General features: G+C 31.8%; 1 protein-coding gene across 2 annotated transcripts in view; it reads right to left on the bottom strand.

Annotated features, from left to right (window-relative positions):
- Positions 1-348: 348 nt before the first annotated feature.
- The window catches only part of USP25 (ubiquitin specific peptidase 25), a 139,122-nt gene continuing 116,140 nt past the window's right edge, over positions 349-23,330 (bottom strand). For both annotated transcript variants that reach the window (XM_057545039.1, XM_057545040.1), the window contains 6 exons: positions 15,701-15,879; positions 13,808-13,886; positions 9,378-9,457; positions 5,663-5,786; positions 2,076-2,271; positions 349-1,766 (listed from right to left, as the gene is read on the bottom strand). In XM_057545039.1, coding sequence (XP_057401022.1) covers positions 1,594-1,766; positions 2,076-2,271; positions 5,663-5,786; positions 9,378-9,457; positions 13,808-13,886; positions 15,701-15,879 — 831 coding nt within the window. In that variant the 3' untranslated portion in view covers positions 349-1,593. The remainder of the gene's footprint in view (positions 1,767-2,075; positions 2,272-5,662; positions 5,787-9,377; positions 9,458-13,807; positions 13,887-15,700; positions 15,880-23,330) is intronic.

Here is a 23,330-nt window from a genome sequence, read left to right as displayed (position 1 = left end):
TATCATAAAATACTGAAGATACTTTATAAATGCTTTGATGATACATATGAAGTTTCTAAACTTGCAATAGGACTTGAAAACCGATGCAGAGCACTAGTTCTGCTCAGTAGAGAATTTGAAATCTAAACCAAAACACATTCTGATGGCTAGAATATGCAAAATCTAACTTTACAACAGAAGTAGTACCAATTCTTTGTCATTAATACCTTACCAGTATATTGATACTTTTATAAGGAGTATTATATAACAGTTTAATATTTTCTTGTTCCTCTTCCATCCAGCATCTTTTATGAGAGGCACTTATAAAGAGCACTAGCTTTGGCGACGCTATAAGAAACATACACATGGTATAATGATATATTTTACTACGCTAACAAAGTATCACTTATAAAGAATTTTTATAAATTCAAAAATAGGTTGTTGGTAACAATGATTACCTTTAAAGCATTGAATTTCATTCACAATATTACTTCATTAATCTTAAACAGCAGTTCCATCTACAAAATGTTCTACAGCTTTTTCCTTTTTGAAAAGGAGGTAAATAAATGCAGGTAAGGTACTCATAACTTCTAGTTCAACAATATCAACTTCATTTCACAGCACTGATTAGTAGAGAACATTTTCAAATAAAGTAGTATACAATTTACAAAAATAGAATGACTATATAATGCAAACACTGTCCTCCATTATGAAGAATATGTGTGTGTATACATGTGTGTATGTATGTATATATACATATACATATTTCTTATAAGTTCCACTATTAAATAGCCCTTATTCAAGTACTTTTTTTCTGGTATCTCTTGAAATAATCACCTTGCTATATTATATGTAAATACATAAAAAAATAAAAGGTTAATCTAAGAAAAGGTTAAAAGTTTCAGTGTGGTTGACTTAAATATCAGCCGCTCACTTCAGTGAAAACCTGATTTGAATTCAAAACAGGTTTAGGTGCCACACTAAGTTTAACAACTTAGTCAACAATATAGATACATTTAAGTGTCAAGTACTCAGTAAATTTCTAATGTGCTAACATTAGAGCAAACTTAAAAGTGTGTATTAATCCATTTATCACCCAATCTTAAACAATCCCCAGACAAAATTCATTTATATAACTAAAAAAATACACTAATATATAATATACCTGCTTACAAACACATAGGTAGCCATAAATAAAACTTTATTCTTTAATTTCATTTACAAGCTACCAAATATTATGTATTGTACACAGTGCTGAACACTTAAATGGCTGTAGTCATGGAGGATCCAGACTGAATGGAAAGCTGCAGATAAAGAAAAGATAAAAGCAAAGTAATACTGTAACAGACAAGTGGCAAAAGCATGGTTTTGCCATAATAAAATCAATTGGATTTGTAATTATACATCAGTTCTGGTTAAAACAAAGTGAGCGCCATGCGATTCTCAGCTTTGTTTGCAGTCTGGCTAAAGTCTGTAGAGTCCTTTTGTCTTCTGCGGTGATTAAAATAAAAAGTTAAAAACTATAGCAGCAACAAGCAAACCCTGTAACAGGAAGGCAAGGGTTAAGAACTAAAAAAAAGTTTATACAGTGTGTTTAGGGAAAGTATGTGCAGTTTATCTTCCATCAGCAGGAGTCCGACTGAGGGACAACATGATTCGGGCAAATCGCTCACAGAGTTCATGCGTGGAGTACGGAGGTAACTTCGGTGGCTCGTGGAAACCTTTAATCTCCGTAGAACAATCAAGCAGTTTTGGCAGAAAATCTGTCAGCTTCTCTTGGAGGTTTGCTGCAAATATAAACAATTAGATGTAACTAAAGATAGACAGGGAGAGAAATTATCTTCAACAAGATTTATTAATTTGGAGTGGTCAGTTGATGTTTCATTTCAAAACATGTAAAATCATTACCATTTTGGGGGAAGAAGTAAAACATAAATGGCAACAGTAGTGTGCACAGCTTAGTTTGTAAATAAGAAAAAAAACTGATGTGAATATAAACATGTTACAGAATATAAAAAATGATAATAACTAACATCTAATTCTAACTGCTTTTAATCCCAACACCCCAGGTGTCCACCTGCATTGTTTAAACTTACATTCCATTTCTTGTCCAAGGTAGGAACACCATCGATTTCTCATATCTTCCACAGCAAGTATATCTTTCTCTTCCATTTCATCCACCAATAACAAGGGCAAAAATGGGACAATAAACTCATTCATGATAATCAGACCATTGTTTACTTCTCGATCCTCTCCAGATTCAAACAGTTCTGCAGCCTGCTCATTTAATTTCTTAACACAATGAAAAAAAGAACAACAGGTTTGTTTCCTTTTTTAATTAAATAAAAATGTAAGTGTTAATACTGAAGGCAACATAACAAGCATGTTCCCAGACAGTATTAGAACAAATGGAAGTCACAAAAAGCAACCTCAACCTATTGAGCAAGAAAAGTCTCTTAGAAAAGGCTATGCATATAACAACAGAAACAAAAGCAAAAAAGAAGTGGGAGAAATCATGTTGCCATGTTTTTAAAGCTTATGTTCAGTTTATTTTACTTTGATCATCACTATAGGGACCATTTTAAAATTTGTTCTCCAGAGGTAAATTTCCCCCAATTCTAAAATTTGACAAGCACTCAAAGTAATTTTAAAAACAAAGAAATTTTTGAAAGACTCATCATCTTTTCCATAAATGTCAACTGAACAGGGACTGTTATATTTCTTGATACAAAAATATAAAGGTAATCCATTAGTTCATTTATTCCTTCAAAAAATTCTTACTCAGTACATGCCATGTGCCAGAAACTGTTCTAGATGCAGGGGTACCCAAGCGATTAATACAGAAAACTCTCATGGAGCTTATAATCCCTTACCATACAGGGATCAGTAAACTTTTTCTGTAAAGGACAAGACAGGAAATATCTTAGGCTTTGAGGGCTATATCGTTTTCATTGCAATGACTGACCTCTGCCACTGCTGCACAAAGGCAGCCATATGTAAATGAATGGGCATGCCTATGTTTCAATAAAACTTTATTTATAAAAACAAGTGGTAGGTTGGAGCACAGGTCAAGTGTGCTGACATCTAATTGAGTAGAAGAGAGAAATCCATGAGATAAGAAACAGACATAGGAGACAGATAAAAAGATACAGGTATAATAAGACGTTTATGTCTGAAGTCTTATGTTTACAGAATGATAAATATGATTTTTAAATAGTTTTAAGCTGAATTTCAAATACAAAAATTTTATTATTTCTTATGGTTATATTATGTCATTCTTGTGCAATTTATCTTGACTTTGTAGAGAGGCTTATGCTGAAAGTCCAATTCAGCCACTAAGCAAATTATTTAACCTTCAGCAAACAAGTACTTTCCTAGCTTCAGCATCTTTATATGAAAAATGAGATACTATTACCTTCCTTACACAGTGGTTAAGAGGATTAAATGAGGTAAGCCTTTAAGTATCTAGTGTAATTTTTATAATTTGCATTCAAAGACATATAATTATTCTGAAATTCGATGTTAAGTTCACTAAATCAAAACATATCCTAGAAACAACTCAAACATAGTATGTCCAAAGCCAACCTTATTCATTCTCTTAAGAGTCCCGAAAGCCAAAGACAGAACTAGTAAGTCAGGCAGCCTTAATGCTTCTATTTCCTTCTTCCCACTCATCTAATAGTTACCAAGTCCTTGATTTCATTTCCTTTACCATCTTATATACCCTCTCTTTCATATTCATTGTACTTCTGCCTTAGTTGATGCTCTCGCCCTCTCTTCCCTGTCTATCTCCTCTGGCGTTCTTCATTTCAATCTTTACTCCTTTCCAGTTCATCTTCTAGTATACTACTGCCAGAATTATTTTCCAAAAACAAACCTGATCATGCCAAACTTACATCAACTTTACAATGGTACCAATGCATGAGAATGGTGCATAAGCTTCTTCACAGTCTGACATCAACAAATCCTGTTGGCTTCATCACTTCCACCTAACCCTGTTCCTCATAACTTAGCCACAATGGATTTATCTTCATTTTCTGTTGTATACTTTCCATGCCTTTTCATATGATATTCCTTTGTCTGGAATGTTTTTCTCTCTTCTCTACAAGGCATTAAACTCTTATTTATCCATCAAGATCCAGATCAGTGTTTATCTTATCTCTTAAGCTTCTCCCCAACAATTCCAGGCATATTATTTTGCATATTTCTCGTAATAATACTTACTCTGAAATATAAAAATTATCTGTGTACATCTCTCACCAGATTGAATTCTCTTAGGATAAATAATAGGTCTTACTTATCTTTGCATCCCTCAGAATCTGACATTCAGTAAATACTCAATGTAAAAAAAAACCAAAACCTTAAAGGAACACTAAAATAATCCTCCTGAGGTTTTATTTAAATCCCTATGTGAAACAACAAAGTGTGGCTGGTTTACTAACCTAAAATGATAAAAGAAACACATTCTACCATTTTATAAATGTCTTAGACTGACCATCAAGTTTTGGTTGTATTTATGTTTAAAACAGTTTTACCAAAATATTTCAATATCCCAACACTGTAACATTTTTACATTAAAAATTGCTTTAACTCATTCAATGCAAAATTTTATATAATTATATAAAACTTTATACTTTTTAAACTGAAATATATATAATTCAGGTCCTCCTTCTCAGGGGTTGATTAAAAACCTTTTGAAACTGACCAAATTAAGAATACCATCCTTAATGGATACAAACCATCAATAATTCAAGTCTTAAAATACACTCAAATGCAGCGCGAAATCAGCTAAGAGAAAAATAACAAGATCACAAGCTTCTAATATTCCCATTCAAAAATTCTGAAAACATACCACAGACTACAATTAACATATACTATGTAGTTCTACTGAAAGAAAACATTTCACCAGTACACCTACTTAAAGTTTTTTAAAGTACACATTTGAATACCTTTATATATTTTATAGAAAAAAATTGCAACTTTGAAGTTCACAATCTATAGTCATGTTAATAGCTAAATGAAATCTAATCAGAAAAAAGTATAAAGATGGAATTTGTAATTTTATACATAAAGGTTAGCTGACTCAAGAAACATTAACAAAGTACTCCAGATATCTAGAGAGTAAACTGGTGGGGGAAAAAAAAAAAAAAAACTTGCTAAAAAGATTTCTTAAAGTTTACAACAACAATAATATTTCAGCACATGGATAGTAAAAATATTTGAGGAAAAAAATTCCATTGACTAGGTGAAAATAAAGGATATTATACTACAATGAATCCTTTAACATCACGTACACTATATACACTATTTATAGAAACTCAGAAAAATCTATTCTTTTTCTGGAATAATAATGATGATAATTCATAACATCATTTAGCCCCTCTTCTGTCATCAAAAGAGGGAATGGCAGAATGAGAAGAAATCTAAATATAAAAATGTAATTATTCTGATCTCATTTTAAGAACATTTCTGGTTCATCATCTGTAAAACTTAAGATCCTTAAAGAAGAAGGGATAAAGAATTGAGTGTATTTTCCCACCTCAAGGGAACAGACCCAGATTATAGACATCATCATGACACCCCATCAGAATTAATAGTCAATCACTTATATATGAGTCTGGAAAATTGCCCCAATGGAAGACAAAATGATAAAGTAAACACATACTATGTGCATTCAACTTACTAGTAAACATTCTCTTCTATAATGTGATATCAATTCTTCATCATGTCCTCTGTATGGGCCTTTGGACAAGAGTTCTTTGTTATTCTGATAAGCACAGATAAGGAACAGCAAGGAATCTATATAACTTAAAAAAAAAAAGTATAGCATTAGTATTTTATCTTTGTAAAAAAAAGGTCAATTACAATTATAAAGCATTTTAAGTATACATTTAAATTTTGATTATCCAGAACAACATTAAAATAAAAACTATCATCTGATGATACACTGTATGCCTGAAGGCATCTTCTGAGCAACAGCCGCATCTGAAACCAGCAGACAGTAGTCTTAAAAATAAAACAAACACAAAACAGAGCTAGGAATTAAGAAAAAACTGAGAGAAAAAGGCCATAATTGATGAATTCAGAGTTCCTTCTGTCTTCCTTGGTATTTATTTCCATTTAGACTCAAAATTAACACTGATGTGAAAGTCAGTGATCTACTTTTTAAACACCATAATGCCAGTTTTGTTTGAGGGAAGGATCAGGTTACTTTGTTCCTTTATCACGAACAGCACTCAGTTCATTCAGTGACTCTTTTAGTCAGGTTTTTTTTCTATGTGAGGGCACAGTTCTACTCATTGAGAAAAATGTAACAGAGGGGAGAATATCCAAAGGAGATGGGTGAAGTAGAAGGGAAAAAATGCTTCTAAATCTGGGAAATCTAGTGGGATACAAACAGACAAAAGAAAACACTAACATAAAAGGCAGGCAGGGTTAAGCCTCTGTTTTATAGTTAATATTAATATGTTATTGATATAAGTCTAGACCTTAAGAAGTTCAAACTAGGTTTTAAAAAGGGAATATGGGAAAAATGTTTGAGTATTATATTTGTCTCTAAAATGATTATTCTTCTCCTAGCATGCTGTAGGAAAAAATATATACAGCTATATATTTGTATAACTGAAATATGAAAGATATTTTAAGCTATTTCCTATGTGTCAGATTTTCCAATCGTAATGTATCTTCTCACAAATTCAGAAAAATGCAACATCCTAAAAAGTGAAATACTGTACAGAAACAATGTTTACTGCCTATCAGTGTTACTGTTTATTAATTTCAGGTGCTCAGAAACAAGTCTATATTCCAAATGTTAAATGTAGAATTATGTGGAAATTAATGTACACATTCGTGACAAATCAAATTACACACCTGAAGCTACTTCATAAAAAATAAGTTCTTTTAAGTATGTTTTGAAAACAGCTTTTCCCAGGAATTTGTTTTTGAGAAAACTTAGGGTATGAAATCTTATTTAGAAATAATATGGGTATAGCCTCAGCTAAAGCTTTTTTTGTTTAAAGAGTGATAATAATACTAAATGTTGTTTTACGCCACTAAGTCCAATTAGTTTGCTGGCACATCTACCTTTCCTTTTACAGCTATTAAGCTTCCTGTTGAAAGGTCTCCCCTGAATGACATCCATATCTGGCTTTCTAGACCTGAGTCATCGCTCTGAGAATAGCTCTGAAACCATGAACATGCTCCAATTTTCTAGTGAAGTACACAAAACGTTCTACATTTTATCAGCCTTTAAAGTGCTTACATTTCAAGTAATCAGAATAAAATTCAGCAGTCCAGTTACCAAATTCTTATTTAAGATAAAATAAGACTATGTAGCCTGATAGATTCTCTTTATCTTCCATTTTTACTGCTGTAAAATTACGGTTCCTAAAAACATGATTTCATTTCACTACTCACAGAAGTAATAAAGACCCATCAATAAATAATTCAATTTATGGTTTTCAAGTGCTAAGTTTTCATTAAAAACAAGTTTGAACGAACCTTTTGGCAATGTTTTATACACTGCTAGTTACGGTAACCGCTATATTTAAAGTCGTAAATTTAACATTTCTTTTTTCAATATTCCATAAATATTATTTGTCACCATTACTAATTTTCTAGCTGATCTTTTGCATTTGCTATGCTAAGAATATTCACTTTACCAACAAGAATATATTTAAGAATAAGCAAATTATGAAATTTAAACATAATTCCAAGTTATACTTAAAGTCCTTTAACAAATGTTAACTCAGAAAAGCTAATGTAGAAGCTATGCAGAGAGCAAGAAAATGACAGGTTCATCTTGTTAATTCGTATTGAGATAATGAATACATTTTGTCCTTTTCTGATTTCATTAAATTATACAAGAATACAGAGGTCTCTATTTCAATTTTTCTCTCCCTAGTTAGTCGTGTGACCTTGACAAAGTTATTGCAGCACTGTGAAGCCCAGTTTCTTTACCTATAAAATGGAACTACCTTTTAGATACTCTATTCAATTGTAAGACCATATTAATATTTTTCTCAGAAAACTTAATCTCCAAAATCCTAAAGCTAATTAGAATATCCCTATTAAATAAAACTTTGACCAAAATATTAATAAAATAGAGCTGATCAAAATAGTTTTCTATTTCAGTGACCAAAGTGAATTAACTTAAAAGTACACAATCACTAGGACTTTAATAATTTGTATCCAAGTATTAACATTACTTTTTACTTTTGTGTGATAACTTTTAAGATTTTGATAAGTGTAAGAATGATGGCATTGTGTACTGTCCAACGAACAGAGCAGCACTGTCCAACAGAACTTCCTGCAATAATGGAAGTGGTGTATCTGTGCTGGCCAGAACAGTAGCCACTAGTCACGCGTAACTACTGAACATTCAAAATGTGGCTAGTATGATTGAGAAACCGAATTCTTAACTTTAAAAATTTTAATTAATTTAAATTTAAATGTTTGCATGTGGCTGGTGGCCACCATGTTGGACAGCATAGCTCTAGAAGTAATGTTCCATGTTGGCATTTAAAAAAAACAACATTATTACCTCAAGTGGAGGTTTCTTATACTTTACACAATAAAAAAGAAAAGGAAAAAAAGAGAAAGAAATCAATATCCCTTTTACTTGGCGGCAGTATTACAGTGTATATTAAATATAGCACATAAAAAAATCCTTAGTCAAGTAAATTAATGTTAAAGGATATGAATTGAGAAATACATGGATAATAAGTAAATACACATTAGTGAATAATCTATAATGGTCAATAAATCAATATGTATCCTTTTCTTCTCAGTAACAATGATTGCAATTTAAAAAGTAGAAATTCCTTTAAAACCATCTGTAATTTGTATGAGAAGTAATCTAAAATATTTACAGTCGCAGTATTTAGAAGACAAGTGATTAGTTTTCTACAGCTATATTTTTTATAGTACCTGGAAGTTCAGAGAAAGAGACAGATTAGAAACGCTATCTCTAATTTGAAGTCAAGATTAAACTCAGAAAGAACAGGAAAAAGGCTAGTGACTGGAAGGTGGATGTTGGAGAATACAAAGAATTCTATTTGCTGGGCTACCAGCTTCTTCGGTCCCCAGCAAACTTCTAGGCTTCAATCTAATCCTATTCCATTCTAAGTTTCAATTGTAGTGTTTGAGAGCTGATAAAAACAATGACAATAATGCCAGCTTTACAGATTTAGCTTAAAATGGAAAATATATTGTATGTGGGGTATATGGGAGCTCTTTGTATTAATTTTGCAATTTCTCTGTAAATCTAAGACTGTTCTAAAATAAAACATTTATTGAAAATATACACTGCGAACAAAACCTTTTCTATAGATGAGGTCACATCTGAATAGAACACAAAAATTAAGCTCTTCTTTTCATGTGTGTCCATTTTGCCTTACCTTTCTCTTTGAAAATTTTCTAGCCCAATTATGAGATACATGGTTGTTTCCCTGAATTTTCTATAATCCTGATGCCATTCCTGTAGGTGAAAGAAAAGAGTAAAAGTATATAGATATTAAAACTACAATGAAAACTGCTTATAAATGCATTGTTTTGATAACTGTTTGAATTAATAGAAGCAAAGAGTTCATAATCAAAGATAAACTAGACCTAAATCAAGACTTTACTGTCTTATATACAAAACTATTTATCGGTATAATAATAAATGTAAAAATTATTAGACATTGATGAGAAATTAAACAACAATGACCTCACTAGAAGAAAACAGAAATACAAAGGCAAGATAATCAGTCAGGTACGTCATCTCTCTCTCTCAAAAATTCTTCAGTGTAAAATTTTATTATTAAGATATCATTATAGAATATTTGGGGTGCATGTATCTTTTCAAATTAGTGTTTTCATTTTTTCCAGATACATACCGAGGAGTGAATTGCTGGATTATATTGATGGTTCTATTTTCATTTTTTTGAGGAACCTCCATACTGTTACCCACGGGGAGAGGGAAAGGAGGAGTGCGATAGGGGTACAGGATTACAAAATACAAACTACTATGTATAAAATAGATAAGCAGCAAGGATATATTGTATAGCACAGGGGATTATAGCTATTATCTTGTAATAACTTTTAATGGAGTATAATCTGTAAACTAAACCTATGCTGTACACCTGAAACTAATATAATGTAAAGCAAATACACTTAAATTAAAAAAATATTATTATAGATCTACATCACATTGAAGGTAGAAGGTAAATGAAGCTAACTCCTCTAACAGGAAGCAAAGCTTGAAGACTTATTTGAAGCACAGTTTTAAGGAACTGAAAGAAAAAGCAAAATGTTACATCATAATAAATTTATTTAACCTTTTAATTTTCCCAAATTTGTGTTAAATTTTAAATGTGGTTGCTGAATACTCTTTTCAGCTGAGCTATGGTGAAAAAGATAGATGTATTTCACATTTCAACAGCCCCTTCCTCCAAAACAACTCACAATTATTGGGCATGTAATATGACTAAATGATTCAGAACTCACAACTTATAGCTCTAGAAAATGATTAAAAAAAAAAAATCAAGATTTTCTTAACTTACTTAATAAAAATTGATTCAAGGAAAATCATAACTAAAATTCAATATAGGACTAACCTAAGGGAGATAGCGATGATAGAAGTGTGAAAGCTTTTATATACATATTATTATAAGTAAATGAAAATAAGAAACATACAGGCCAGTTATTGACCAGCTACATTCTACTTGAATACGAATCATTTTAATTTTTAATTTTAAAAGGCATAATTTCCACACTATTAGTAGACCTTAATAACAAATAAAGGTTAAATTGTCTTGCAAGCATAAAGTTAACTTTTCTGGGGGAAGTATTCAAATTGCCACTCTATTGTCATTAGAATCACCTTAGAAGTTGTTAAGTAGGTAAACTTTTTCTTTAAAGGGTTAGACAATAAATGTTTCAGGCTTTGCAGGCCATGCAGTCTCTGTTGTAGTTACTCATCTCTGCGGCTGTAGTGTGAAAGTGCTGATGTGCAATACCTAAACAAATGGCTTGTGTTCCAATAAAACTTTATTTAAAAAAAGCAGGTAGTGAGCTGGATTTGGTCTGTGTGCAAGGTTTGCTGATGTGCGACTTAGAGCAAGACAAAGATATGTGGGATATACAGAATCCAAAAACATGTCATGTAAATACCTATAAGACTTAGTGGATCTGCAGTTAGAAAAAATATGAGAAGTTTTCATAATAAAAATATGCTGAATCCAATCTGATGAAGCATGCTTGTAGAGAGACTGTAGAATCAAATCACAGTTAAAAAATCAAGTCCCATGTTACCTGAATCTTGGAGACAAGGGTAGAGTTAGCAACCAATTTGCCTGCCATCTCTGGCATGTACTGTGTGTCCATTTATTTGTGGCTGTGTTCCTAGATTTTCTATTCTGCTTTATTGTTCGAATTTACCTATTCTTATGCTAATATTATTATAAAGCATAAAGGTTAAAATAATTTGTATTGATTTCAAGTAAAAAGCCTTCCTACCTTGTTCTTCTTCAAGAATGTCAGGACGAGTGAGATCTTTGCATTTCCATAAAATTTTTGAATCAGCTTATTAAAGCTCCATAAAACAACTTGCTAGAATTCTGACAGAAACTGCCCAGTATCAATAAACCATTGTGGGGAAAACTGACATCTTTACAATACCAAGTTTCCCAAACACGATACGATACATATATCCATTTGTTTAGGTCTTCTTTATAATGTCTCCTAAAGTCATGCACATTTTTTGCTATATTTCTTTCTAGGTACTCCACAGTTTGGGTACTACTAAAAATGCTGTTATTCTTAAGAATTTCTATCTGATTATTTGTTACTGGTATAAAGGAATAAAACTGATATTTGACATAAGACTTGTATGTTACAGAGCTCTCTTATCTTTATTTATCTCCCATAAATTTATCTGTAGATTTTGCATTTTCTAGGTATAAAATTTGCAAATAATAATAACTTTGTTTCTCCTTTTGCAATCTCTTACTTTTTGCTTTATTTTTTGTTGCCTTACTGTCCTTGAATTTCCAGTACAATGCTGAATAGAAGTGGTAATGGCATACATGCCTGTCTTTTTCTTGATCACAAAAGGAAAGCTTTCAATGTTCAGATTTCTTTATGATATTTGTTTTTGTTTTTCAAGACACTCTTTAGTAGATTAAAGTAGCTACCTTGTTTCTCCAAAGAAGATATACAGATTGCCAAGAAACACATGAAAGGATGCTCAACATCACTCATCATTAGAGAAATGCAAATCAAAACTACAATGAGGTATCACCTCACACCAGTCAGAATGGCCATCATCAAAAAATCTACAAACAATAAATGCCAGAGAGGGTGTGGAGAAAAGGGAACCCTCTTGCACTGTTGGTGGGAATGTAAATTGATACAGCCACTATGGAGAACAGTATGGAGGTTCCTTAGAAAACTAAAAATAGAACTATCATATGACCCAGCAATCCCACTACTGGGAATATATCCTGAGAAAACCATAATTCAAAAAGAGTCATGTACCACAATGTTCATTGCAGCTCTATTTACAATAGCCAGGACATGGAAGCAACCTAAGTGCCCACTGACAGATGAATGGATAAAGAAGAGGTGGCACATATATACAATGGAATATTACTCAGCCATAAAAAAAACCCAAAATTGAGTTATTTGTAGTGAGGTAGATGGACCTAGAGTCTGTCATACAGAGAGAAGTAAGTCGGAAAGAGAAAAACAAATACTGTATGCTAACACATATATATGGAATCTAAAAAAAAAAAAAAAAAAATGGTTCTGAAGAACCTAGGGGCAGGACAGGAATAAAGACGCAGACGTAGAGAATGGACTTGAGGACATAGGGAGGGGGAAGGGTAAGCTGGGACGAAGTGAGAGAGTGGCATGGACACATATACACTACCAAATATAACATAGATAGCTAGTGGGAAGCAGCCGCATAGCACAGGGACATCAGCTCGGTGCTTTGGGACCACCTAGAGGGGTGGGATAGGGAGGATGGGAGGGAGACGCAAGAGGGAGGAGATATGGGGATATATGTATACATATAGCTGATTCACTTTGTTATACAGCAGAAACTAACAACATTGTAAAGCAATTATACTCCAATAAAGATGTTAAAAAAAATACAACGCAAAGCAAAAAATAAGTGGAGAAAAATAAATGACGATTATATTTAAAAAAAAAATGACTGTTTTCTGTATCCTTCCTTTTATCTGTTAATGTAGTGAATTACACTAATTGTTTAAGGGAATATAAAGTAATTAAGTTTGTAAATGAGAGCGGACATTAATCAAAGGCACTCATGAAAGCAAGTTAAAATTTACCAAATTTATAAATTTTTGAAAAGATAATGTATAAAGTTAAATTTAAAAGCTTGAAAAAATACTAGGTGTTTGAATTGGTAACTTAAAAAAAATATTAGTTTTAAAGCCAAAGTTAACACAAAGAGAATTTTTTGCACAAAAATTACCACAGGCATGATACGAGTGCTCATGTGTGTGCTCGAGATCTCTCACACAACACTGTCCAATAATGACAAATATATATGGCATACAATGATTAAAACGAATTTCTAACTTCTCCCCAAAATATCTGATGAAGCAAAGAAAAAATACAGCATGGCTTCACTGTAGTACAGTATGTAAGAACATAGGTTCTGTTAACAAAGCTGTGACGTGAAGCTATGAGAACTTTAGGCAAGTTACTTCACCACTCTATGTCAAATTTTCTCACGTGCTTAGCTGTGCTGAAATGAAAGATTACTGAATTAACCAATTCCTCAATCTACAGTTCAACCTCTCAAAAGGCACATTACCTCATACTCCTCAAAGTTTACTTCTTCAGGTTTTATCATTTCAATTTTGGCTTGAGCAACTTTCATTATGTTGTGACACCTTCAAATAAAAGAAATGTATTTCTAAATCAAAAGCAAACTCCATAAAAACTGAAAAACATGTGTTACACAAAACTAAACTACCCAACACATATGAAAATGAAATACACTATCACTGAGCAATATTTTTTTGAGGAAACAACTTTCAAATAACTTAAGTGAAAAATGTGTTTTTTGGACAATACCAGATAGTTACAAAGTATATAAAGAAGACAGAAGCAATAATTCTAATTCAAATTTACCATGTTATATTTATTGATACATATGGCTTTTAAATTATATTCTATTAATAAAGATGGAATATGTAAAAAAAAATTTTTAATTTATAATGTATTATTAAGTAAGCTCCAGAGACACAAAATCTTATTTTCCCCCAAATGGTATTATTCATAAATAGTAAAAAGGAATCCAAAATGTGCCTATCATTTCAGGTAGGAATGGAAACATTTCAATAGATTTTATGATCAGAACCATTGCTAAAGAAATCTCCCCAAAATATATTTAGTTATCACACACATTTTACTCCAGATTTCAAGCACAAAAGAAATTAGATTTCTTAAAACAAACTATTTTTAGTTGCCAGGGCAAATAACTGCAAAAGACTGAAAAATCAACGTGAGTACTCCATAAGTATCCTCCCCAAATTCAATAGCATATACTCATTGGAACACAGTACACTGACAGTCCAGATAATGAGGGTTATAACTTCTGAATTCTTCACAGTTATATGTAACAAAATAAGTGATGCCAACCTTACTACTAATAAAAATATTAATAGCCAATACTCACTGAGCATTCACTGTCTACCAGATAATGCTCAAAACCATTTACCTGTATTATTTCACTTAATCCTAAACTTCACAGCAGACACATGGTGAGGCAGAAATTAAATCTAGATGCTTTGTTTTCCCTCATACCCTTCTCTACTCACATATTTTTAATTCAGTATTTTTGAGACATTCATGAAAGGATAATCATTTACTTCAGAATTAAAATGTGTTTACAATGAACTCCAAGATAGTATAAATGTTTCTGCATTCTAAAATAACTTTTCAGTACTTTGGATCTTTACCTGAGGCCTAAATTTTTTTAAATAGTATTCATTCTAACTAGACTAAATTAAAATTTTTAACATTAGTAAATAGTTTTATAGGAGTTTCTAAGAGAAAACATTTTTTGGTAAACCAAAATTATTTAACCATTCTAAGCCTTCTCTTTATGTCAGGAGATGTTTAATTACTTTATTTGTACATGTGATTAATTACTCTTCTCCAGTGGTTCTCAAACAAGGGTTATTTTGCTCCCTCAGGGGATATTTGGCAGTATCTGGAGACAGTATGGGTTGTCACCAGTTGGAGGGTACTACTGGCATTTACTGGGTAGAGGCCAGGAACATTACTAAATATCCTACAAATTACCAGACAGCCCCCTCAAAAACAAAAAATTATTTGGCCCCAAATATCCATAGTGGAGAGGTTGAGAAATTCAAATATTAAGTCCCAAAAGGGCAGTGATAATTATATTATACTCTTCTGTGTACCTTTACATTGCCTAGCTCAGTACCTTAGTTCACAATTAAAATGTACTAAAGCGATCTAAATTATTTTTAGTTCAAACTTTTAAAGGTCATGATTATAAATCCCAAATAAATTACAAAGCAATTGTTCAAATTAAGTGAAGTCAAATTCTGTACTGCATTTATTGAAATATGTCTGTGTATGTGTAAAATAAACATTCAAAAATTGCACTGGGAGCTATAAAAAAGACAAGGACAATTTGAGCACACGAATAAGATATTTAACATTTTCAAATTACCTTTCATCAAAACTCAAATTTCTATCTCCAAATTGTTCTAGCAATGTTTTCTCAATGATTTTCTTTGGAGCCTGATTCTGGATAAAGTAGACTACTACATGATGTAAACGGTAGTCTGTTTCTGGTGGGGTATCTTCTTGGGCCAATTTAACCAACCTTGAATATTCCAACTTAATTGCCTAGAAAGTACAAGAAAATGTCAATCTTGGTTAATTATAATAATTAAAATCTTTCAATATTATAACTTAATTATCCTTACAGTGAAATATGCTTTTTTCCTTTTAAAATATTACAAATAAGGTAGTAGTACATCTAAGAATATTGTCCCATGTTCCATAGTTTAAATACATCTAAGCTTACCATGTGAGTAACTTTGTAAAACTTATCAGAGCCTGGTCAAAGTCTATTCAGAGGCATAAAACAGAGATACTAGGTATATCACCTAACCTATGCTCAGTTTGATGTACCCCTCTAATGTTTCAAATTCTAGGGCTGAACTGCAGTTCCCTAGAATACCCATATCTGAAAGAAAATGGCTGGCTCTTAAATGCATAACATCACCACAATTAACTTCAACTGTAGAGCTGACAAATAAGGGATGAAAAAGCAAGTTTTTTATTTACCATAAAATAAATTTTTTATTGTTTCAAAAATATTTGAATTTTATCAGTGTAATGATATTTAATGAATAATATCACTATTACTACCTTGATACTTGAGCTTACTTTTTCTTTATAAACACCTCAGAATTCATATTATAATGGGAAACAATAAATACTAATGCATGTTCCCACACATAAGCAAATGATTTGAAAAATATCTGCTCATAAAGAAATGTGTACAGTTATATATCAAATACTACTATAAATAAGAAGCCCATATAGTTAAAGATAACACTTTAAAAATATTCATTCATATTAGACACATCTAAATTCTAACTCTGCTAACCATAAAACATTTGGGGCTACATGCAAAATATATTTTACAAAAAGTCCATTCTACTGGAAAGGGTTTTTCTTTTTTCTTTTAAATGCATGCCTTTCCTAAGCAATTCTTGGCCATCCAGAAACTACCACCTATGGGGCTGTATTTTATAGAAGTGAGAAAACATAACAAAAATAGTAAATGAAATATTCTAGTTATATATTCTTAGGGGAGCTAGTAAGTCCTTTCTATTGATATATAGCTTAGCATTATAAATAGAGTAAGGTAATTACTCTATAGCTAAAATAAATTATTCCAGTTTTATTTTGGATATACATGTCATTCTAAAGTGTTACTGCTGTGGTTAAAAATAGCAATGAAAATTAACTATATTTAGTCATGTAAGACTATGATGGCTCACTTTACTGCATGCTTTGCTTATAAACTCTTTAATCTTCCCAATTTGAAATTAAAAATTTTTCCAATTTGAAAAAAAGGCACATGGTCATTTAATAACTAACCTATACGGAATTTGAGAATAAGTGTAAAAGAAAAACAATAAATAACTGTTCTTCCTTATCATGGCCCTTAGACAATGATTGGCAGAGGCTATTAGAAGGTTTTTGGATATTTAAATATTTCAGATGTCATGCTTTTGGCCAAAATTAGTATGACCAGAATAAAATAAATTTCTCTTAAATAATATTATAGGCTTAGACATAAGGAATTACAACACTAAATGATTATCCATTCTCCCACCTGCCTTCAAAACACAGGCTGTGATTTTTTTTTTATAAATAGTAAATAGATTTCTATTAGAGAGCTAGAATATACATCGTCTTTAACACTAAGATTATGTTTATCTCTTGATTTTGCTCTATTTAAGATTCTCCTAATTTTAATGGGTAAATGCCAAAGTCATAATCTATAGGTGTTTTATTAAACCAGTAGAAGTAGAAAGGTACTTCTAAATATCTAGGAGCAATTTTTCAAACACAAAATACCACATTTTATCAGCATAAATTAATTTATCAACTTTTTAAAAAAATGAATTGCTATTTCTCTGTCATTTTATTTATTTATTTTTTATATATTTATTTATTTATTTATTTATTTATGGCTGTGTTGGGTCTTCGTTTCTGTGTGAGGGCTTTCTCTAGTTGCGGCAAGTGGGGGCCACTCTTCATCGCGGTGCACGGGCCTCTCACTATCGCGGCCTCTCCTGTTGCGGAGCACAGGCTCCAGATGCGCAGGCTCAGCAATCGTGGCTCACGGGCCCAGTTGCTCCACGGCATGTGGGATCCTCCCAGACCAGGGCTCGAACCTGTGTCCCCTGCATTGGCAGGCAGACTCTCAACCACTGCGCCACCAGGGAAGCCTTCAACTATTTTTTTTTTTTTTTTTTTTATGAACTTCCTTCTCAAGAAGTTTTCTGACTTCTACAATATACTGCAACCATACACATTCCTTCAGACTTTCAACAAGGTGTTCCACACTGGTATATTTAGGAGAGCTGTACACAATCTACCCTTAACATTTAACATGGTCCTACTAATCAGGCTCAGTGTTAACCTATTCAGTCTATTTCCTGTTACTCTTCTACCCAGATCAGGTTCGACTCCCCACAAATGCACACATGTCTTTGCTCCTTCAGTTCTCTACATGCATGATGTCCTTGATCATTCCCCATCTAGCCACACATGACTCATTCAATGAGACTAGTTAAAGTCTCTGTCTTTTGAAATCTTCTTCCAAATGATTTCTACTTAGACTTTTTTCTACTTTTCTAAATCATATGATAAAACATATTCTAAATTTATAACTTCTTATAGACTATTTTGATGTAAGTATATGTATAGATTAGAAAATGTCAAATATACAAACATACAGTATACTCTGGAGGCAGTAAGATCTAAGGGAAAATCAGCTGGAGTAAAATTCAGAAAGCTAGGTATATCATTTTATTTCTAAAATTGTTTATTTTAAAAACTGATAGTGTACTAAGAGATGAAGAAAAACTACTTCAAATTCCAGAGGGTCAGAATCATATAGGTTATATTCTTTGAGCACAATGTAATATAAATAGGAATTAAAAATAAAGATAATTCCCAAACAAAACACTTAGGAATTTAAAAATACTGTTCTAAATTATTCTTGGACCAAAGGAATCAAAATTATATTAATACTGGGAATATGAGATCTCAAAACCAAAAGGACACAGCCACATTGGTAAAGGAAAATTCCAGCTTAAGCAATACAGAATAACATTTATTTCAAGAAGCTAGAAAAAGAAAATAAACCAAAATAAAGTAGAAGAAATAAAATAATGTGGCAATTAGATAAAGACCACCAAAGGCTTTTTCTTTCCAAAAAGCTGAATGGAAGACCAAAAAATGGAGAAAACACCACCAGAAATAAGGAAGGTGATAATACCAAAGATACAGGAAAAAGTTTTAAAATTTATAAAAGAATAATACATAACTTTATGCCAATAAACTATAACATCTTTATTAAACAGATGATTATCTAGGAAAATATAAGTTATCAGAATTACTTTAAGAGGCAGAAAAACTGAAGAGACACAGAAAAAATATAGATAATTGAAAAGGTTGCCTAAGATCTATGCCCAATAAAGGAATTAGGCCCATTCTGTTTTAGAGCTGTGCTGTCATGTCAGATCTTCAAAGACCAGATGATTCCTATATCTAAACTGCTCTGAACCTGAAAAAGGGGGAAAGCCTGCTTAATGATTATATAAAACTAGTATAACCTGAATATCAAAAATTGACAAATGTTTTTAAAAAAAGAAAGTATAGATCAATTTTGTCAGTGAACATAGATGCCAAGACCCACATCTATTTTTGATAAACTACCTTGTGTACATAAAGAATATATAGGAACAGACAGTGTTTACAATGATTAAAAAAAAGATAGACGAATGCTAAGATCCTTACTTTGCAAGGGTTAAGGAGAAATCTGTTCAGTATCTCAAACAGATGCATTAAAAAATTATCTAAATTCCAATACCAACCAGTTTAAAAGAAAACTCTTAACTGTAAATTTAAGAAAGTGCTTTTAAACTTATAAGAGAGGATCTGTAAAAAACCAACACTACACATTCTATTTAACAATAAAACACTAGAAACATTCACATTATACTCAGGAACTAAACAAAGGAGTTTACTACCATTATTTTATTATTTATATTCTGAAAAGGCTGGTCAACATAATAAAACCAGAAATAAGAGATAAGTATAATGGAAATTATCCCAATAATGAGATAGTTATTGGGAGGCAGTTTACTGAAATAATCAAGAGAATCAACCAAAACATTATTAGAAAATATAAAGGGTTCAATAAAGTAATTGGATACAATATAAATACATAAAAGTAATTAGTTTTTCCACAACCTACCCTACCAATAATTTGGTATTAAAAGTGAGGATAAACAACTCAATTCACAGAAATAATTTTTATATATCTAAGATTAGATTAAAAAAGAAGGTATAAGACCATTATGAAGTAAAATTATAAAACCTTACTTAAGGACATAAGAGAGGACCAAAAAACTGAAGATTCATATCATGTTCCTTTCTTTTTTTTTTTTTTTTTAAAGATAACATACTCAGTGATTTTTTTTTTTTTTTTTTTTTTTTTAAGGAATGTAGTTTACTTATTTATTTATTTTTGGCTGTGTTGGGTCTTCGTTTCTGTGCAAGGGATTTCTCCAGTTGTGGCGAGCGGGGGGTCACTCTTCATCGCGGTGCGCGGGCCTCTCACTATCGCGGCCTCTCTTGTTGCGGAGCACAGGCTCCAGACGCGCAGGCTCAGTAGTTGTGGCTCACGGGCCCAGTTGCTCCGCGGCATGTGGGATCCTCCCAGACCAGGGCTCGAACCTGTGTCCCCTGCACCGGCAGGCAGATTCTCAACCACTGCGCCACCAGGGAAGCCCCCCATGTTCCTTTCTGAGAAGACTCAAAGTACTGAAAAATATAATTATCCACCTCACTGTAACTTAATATAATGCAAGTACAATCAAATTCAGAAAGGATTTAAGGAAACAAGTTGCAGTTGGTTAAAAATTATCAAAAAAGAAAAAATGAAACTTGCCAAACTTTCCATTTATAAAAGAAAAAAAATTAAGAGGTGCTTCTACTACAAAATGTCAAAATATATTACAAATGGTCCATAATGTAAATAAGTGTAATATTCAAAAACAGAAAAATGATCAATGGAACAGAGAGACCCAAAGAGACCCATTTATAAAAAGGATTTAATATACGATACAGTATTTTAAGTCAGTGTGCAAAGAATGCATTAGTCAAAGTGTTATTTGTCATGATACGTTTGGACTTTTTGGATATTTCTCTATTTGGAGAAAACTGAAATCTCATATCTGGGAATCAAACAATAAAAATCATTAAAGTAACAAAGATTTGCATAATTTTAGAAGTGATCATATAGTCTCAAATCCATTAAGGAAATATTGCTATATTTTATAAGATTAAAAACATTATGTACAGTTAAGACATCAAAAACAAATTTAAAGATAAATGACAAAGCACAAAATACAATTTTCAAATTATAGATGAATCAAATTTCTTAGCAGATCAGATGCTCATTTAACTTAAAAAAAAGAAAAAAAAAGTGTGCAAAAAATGGACAGGCAGTTAACATATAAGAAATACCAACTGCCAAAAAATTTAGAGAAAGATACTTAGCCTAACTAAAGATCAAAGATACATAAAATAATGGGATTACCCTTTTTATATCATTTTGTCAGCTAAGCATCAATGATGGTACATTGGAAATTCTACTACGCTATGTTCACATGAGTTTTCAAATGATATATGTACAAGAATGTTCACAAAAATACTGGAAATGACCTAAATGCCCAGCAACAAAAATGGTAATGATGACTTTAATAAAAGTTACAATTTGTGAGGGTTCTTTATGTGACACTGCCACTTTATGTGTCTGACACTTTACGTGACAGACACTGTCCAATGATGTCTACATGGATTATCTCATTTAATTCTCAAGATAACTTCTCATTTATAAATAAAAAAAAATGGCTGTGATAATGTCAGTAAATTGCCTAAGATCACACAATTATTAAGGGATAAAGCTAGAATTTAAACCCAGGCATCTGACCATAGAGCCTTTGCTATTAACAGCTAGCCTGGGACAGAACTTTCTAACCTAGGCCATGAATAAGCTGTAAGAATTCTGAGATACTAATCCCATCAGCCTTTATGGTGGCCAGATCCATCACTAGATCTATCCATGTTTGTCATAACAAGGAAAAAACTGGAATGCCCTGCTTTAAAAAAATGTTTAAATAAATTTTGGTAAGCTCAACAGGAAATAAAACGTACCTATGAAAAACAATAAATCTACAAATCATGACACGAATAATCATAAACCACATTACATGAAAAAAAAAACTAGAAAAAGAAAAGATAGAAAGAGCATACTTCTATTTTTATTTAAATTATAATGTATGGATGAGTACTGAATATCAGTCTCATTTATCTACCTAGGAGCATATACAAGAAATAATCAATAGAAGCTAACTGTGGAGTGAAAATTAAAAAGTGAGAGAGAAATGTTTACATTCTATGTTTTGGTATATGTATATTTTATTAGTTTAAACATCGCTTTCTCTAAGAAGCCCTCTAGATAACAGCTCTGTTTTTCCATTATAAGGTCTCTTTCCACAAACTGCTCCTTTATCATACTAATTATGACTCTAATTAGTGTTTGCTTCCCCCTAGAAAATAAGCTTCATTAAGGCAGGAACTCAGTCCATCATTTCCCCAGCTATATTCATTGGCTTTAGTACAGTACCTTTAGTACAGTACTCCATAAGCAGGTAATACCTTTTGAATATGCCCATCAACAGAATGGAAAAAAAAATAGTGTAGTCATACAACGGAATACCATAAGAGAATGAACAAATTCTAACTATATCCAATAATATATATGAAGCTTCAAACATGTTCTTCAGTAAAAGCAGCCAGACACAAAAGGACCTATAGTAAAAGATTCTAGGTATATAAAGTTCAACAAGAAAACTTACATTGTTAGAAGTTCAGATAACATCTACTTTTGGATAGGGGGAAAGTGTAGTTCATAGAAAGAAGAAACAAAGGTAATTTCTGGAATACTATAATGTTCTATTTCTTGGCCTGGTTGACAGTTACATGAATATGTGCACTGCGATAATTCACTGAGCTGTAAACTCACGAACTGTGTTCTTTCCAGCATGTTTTACATCTTAATAAAAATATTTTTATAACTACTGAATAAACAGAGGGGTAATAATAATAGGCATTTATAAAGTAAAAAACAAACTAATAAAGTTATGTCAGCTGGGAACAATTGTTATGAAGCAATGAAATAACCAGTAAGGAAAAAAAGTTTCATAATATAGAAGTGTTATTGCTTCATTAAAATCCTAAGGGCACTTTAATAGGTACAGACAAAAAAAAAATGTTACAAAAAAGAAATTTTAACGTCTTTGAAAGTAAATGAAAAAAGTTATACTAATCCCATGATTATAATTATGATGTGACCCTCCCACTCCCCCCTCTGTACATATATATACAGGCAACTAGTACTTTGAGAATATTATTCCTTTTTTTCCTTCTGGCTTTTATTTTTTGCTCATCACAGTAGCCTTGTACTGCCTTTCCCTGGATTT

The sequence above is a fragment of the Balaenoptera acutorostrata genome, chromosome 4 (assembly GCF_949987535.1).
Source record: "Balaenoptera acutorostrata chromosome 4, mBalAcu1.1, whole genome shotgun sequence".
NCBI lineage: Eukaryota > Metazoa > Chordata > Mammalia > Artiodactyla > Balaenopteridae > Balaenoptera > Balaenoptera acutorostrata.
The sequence above is the reverse complement of the archived record's forward strand: the minus strand, read 5'-3'. Positions and strand labels throughout refer to the sequence as shown.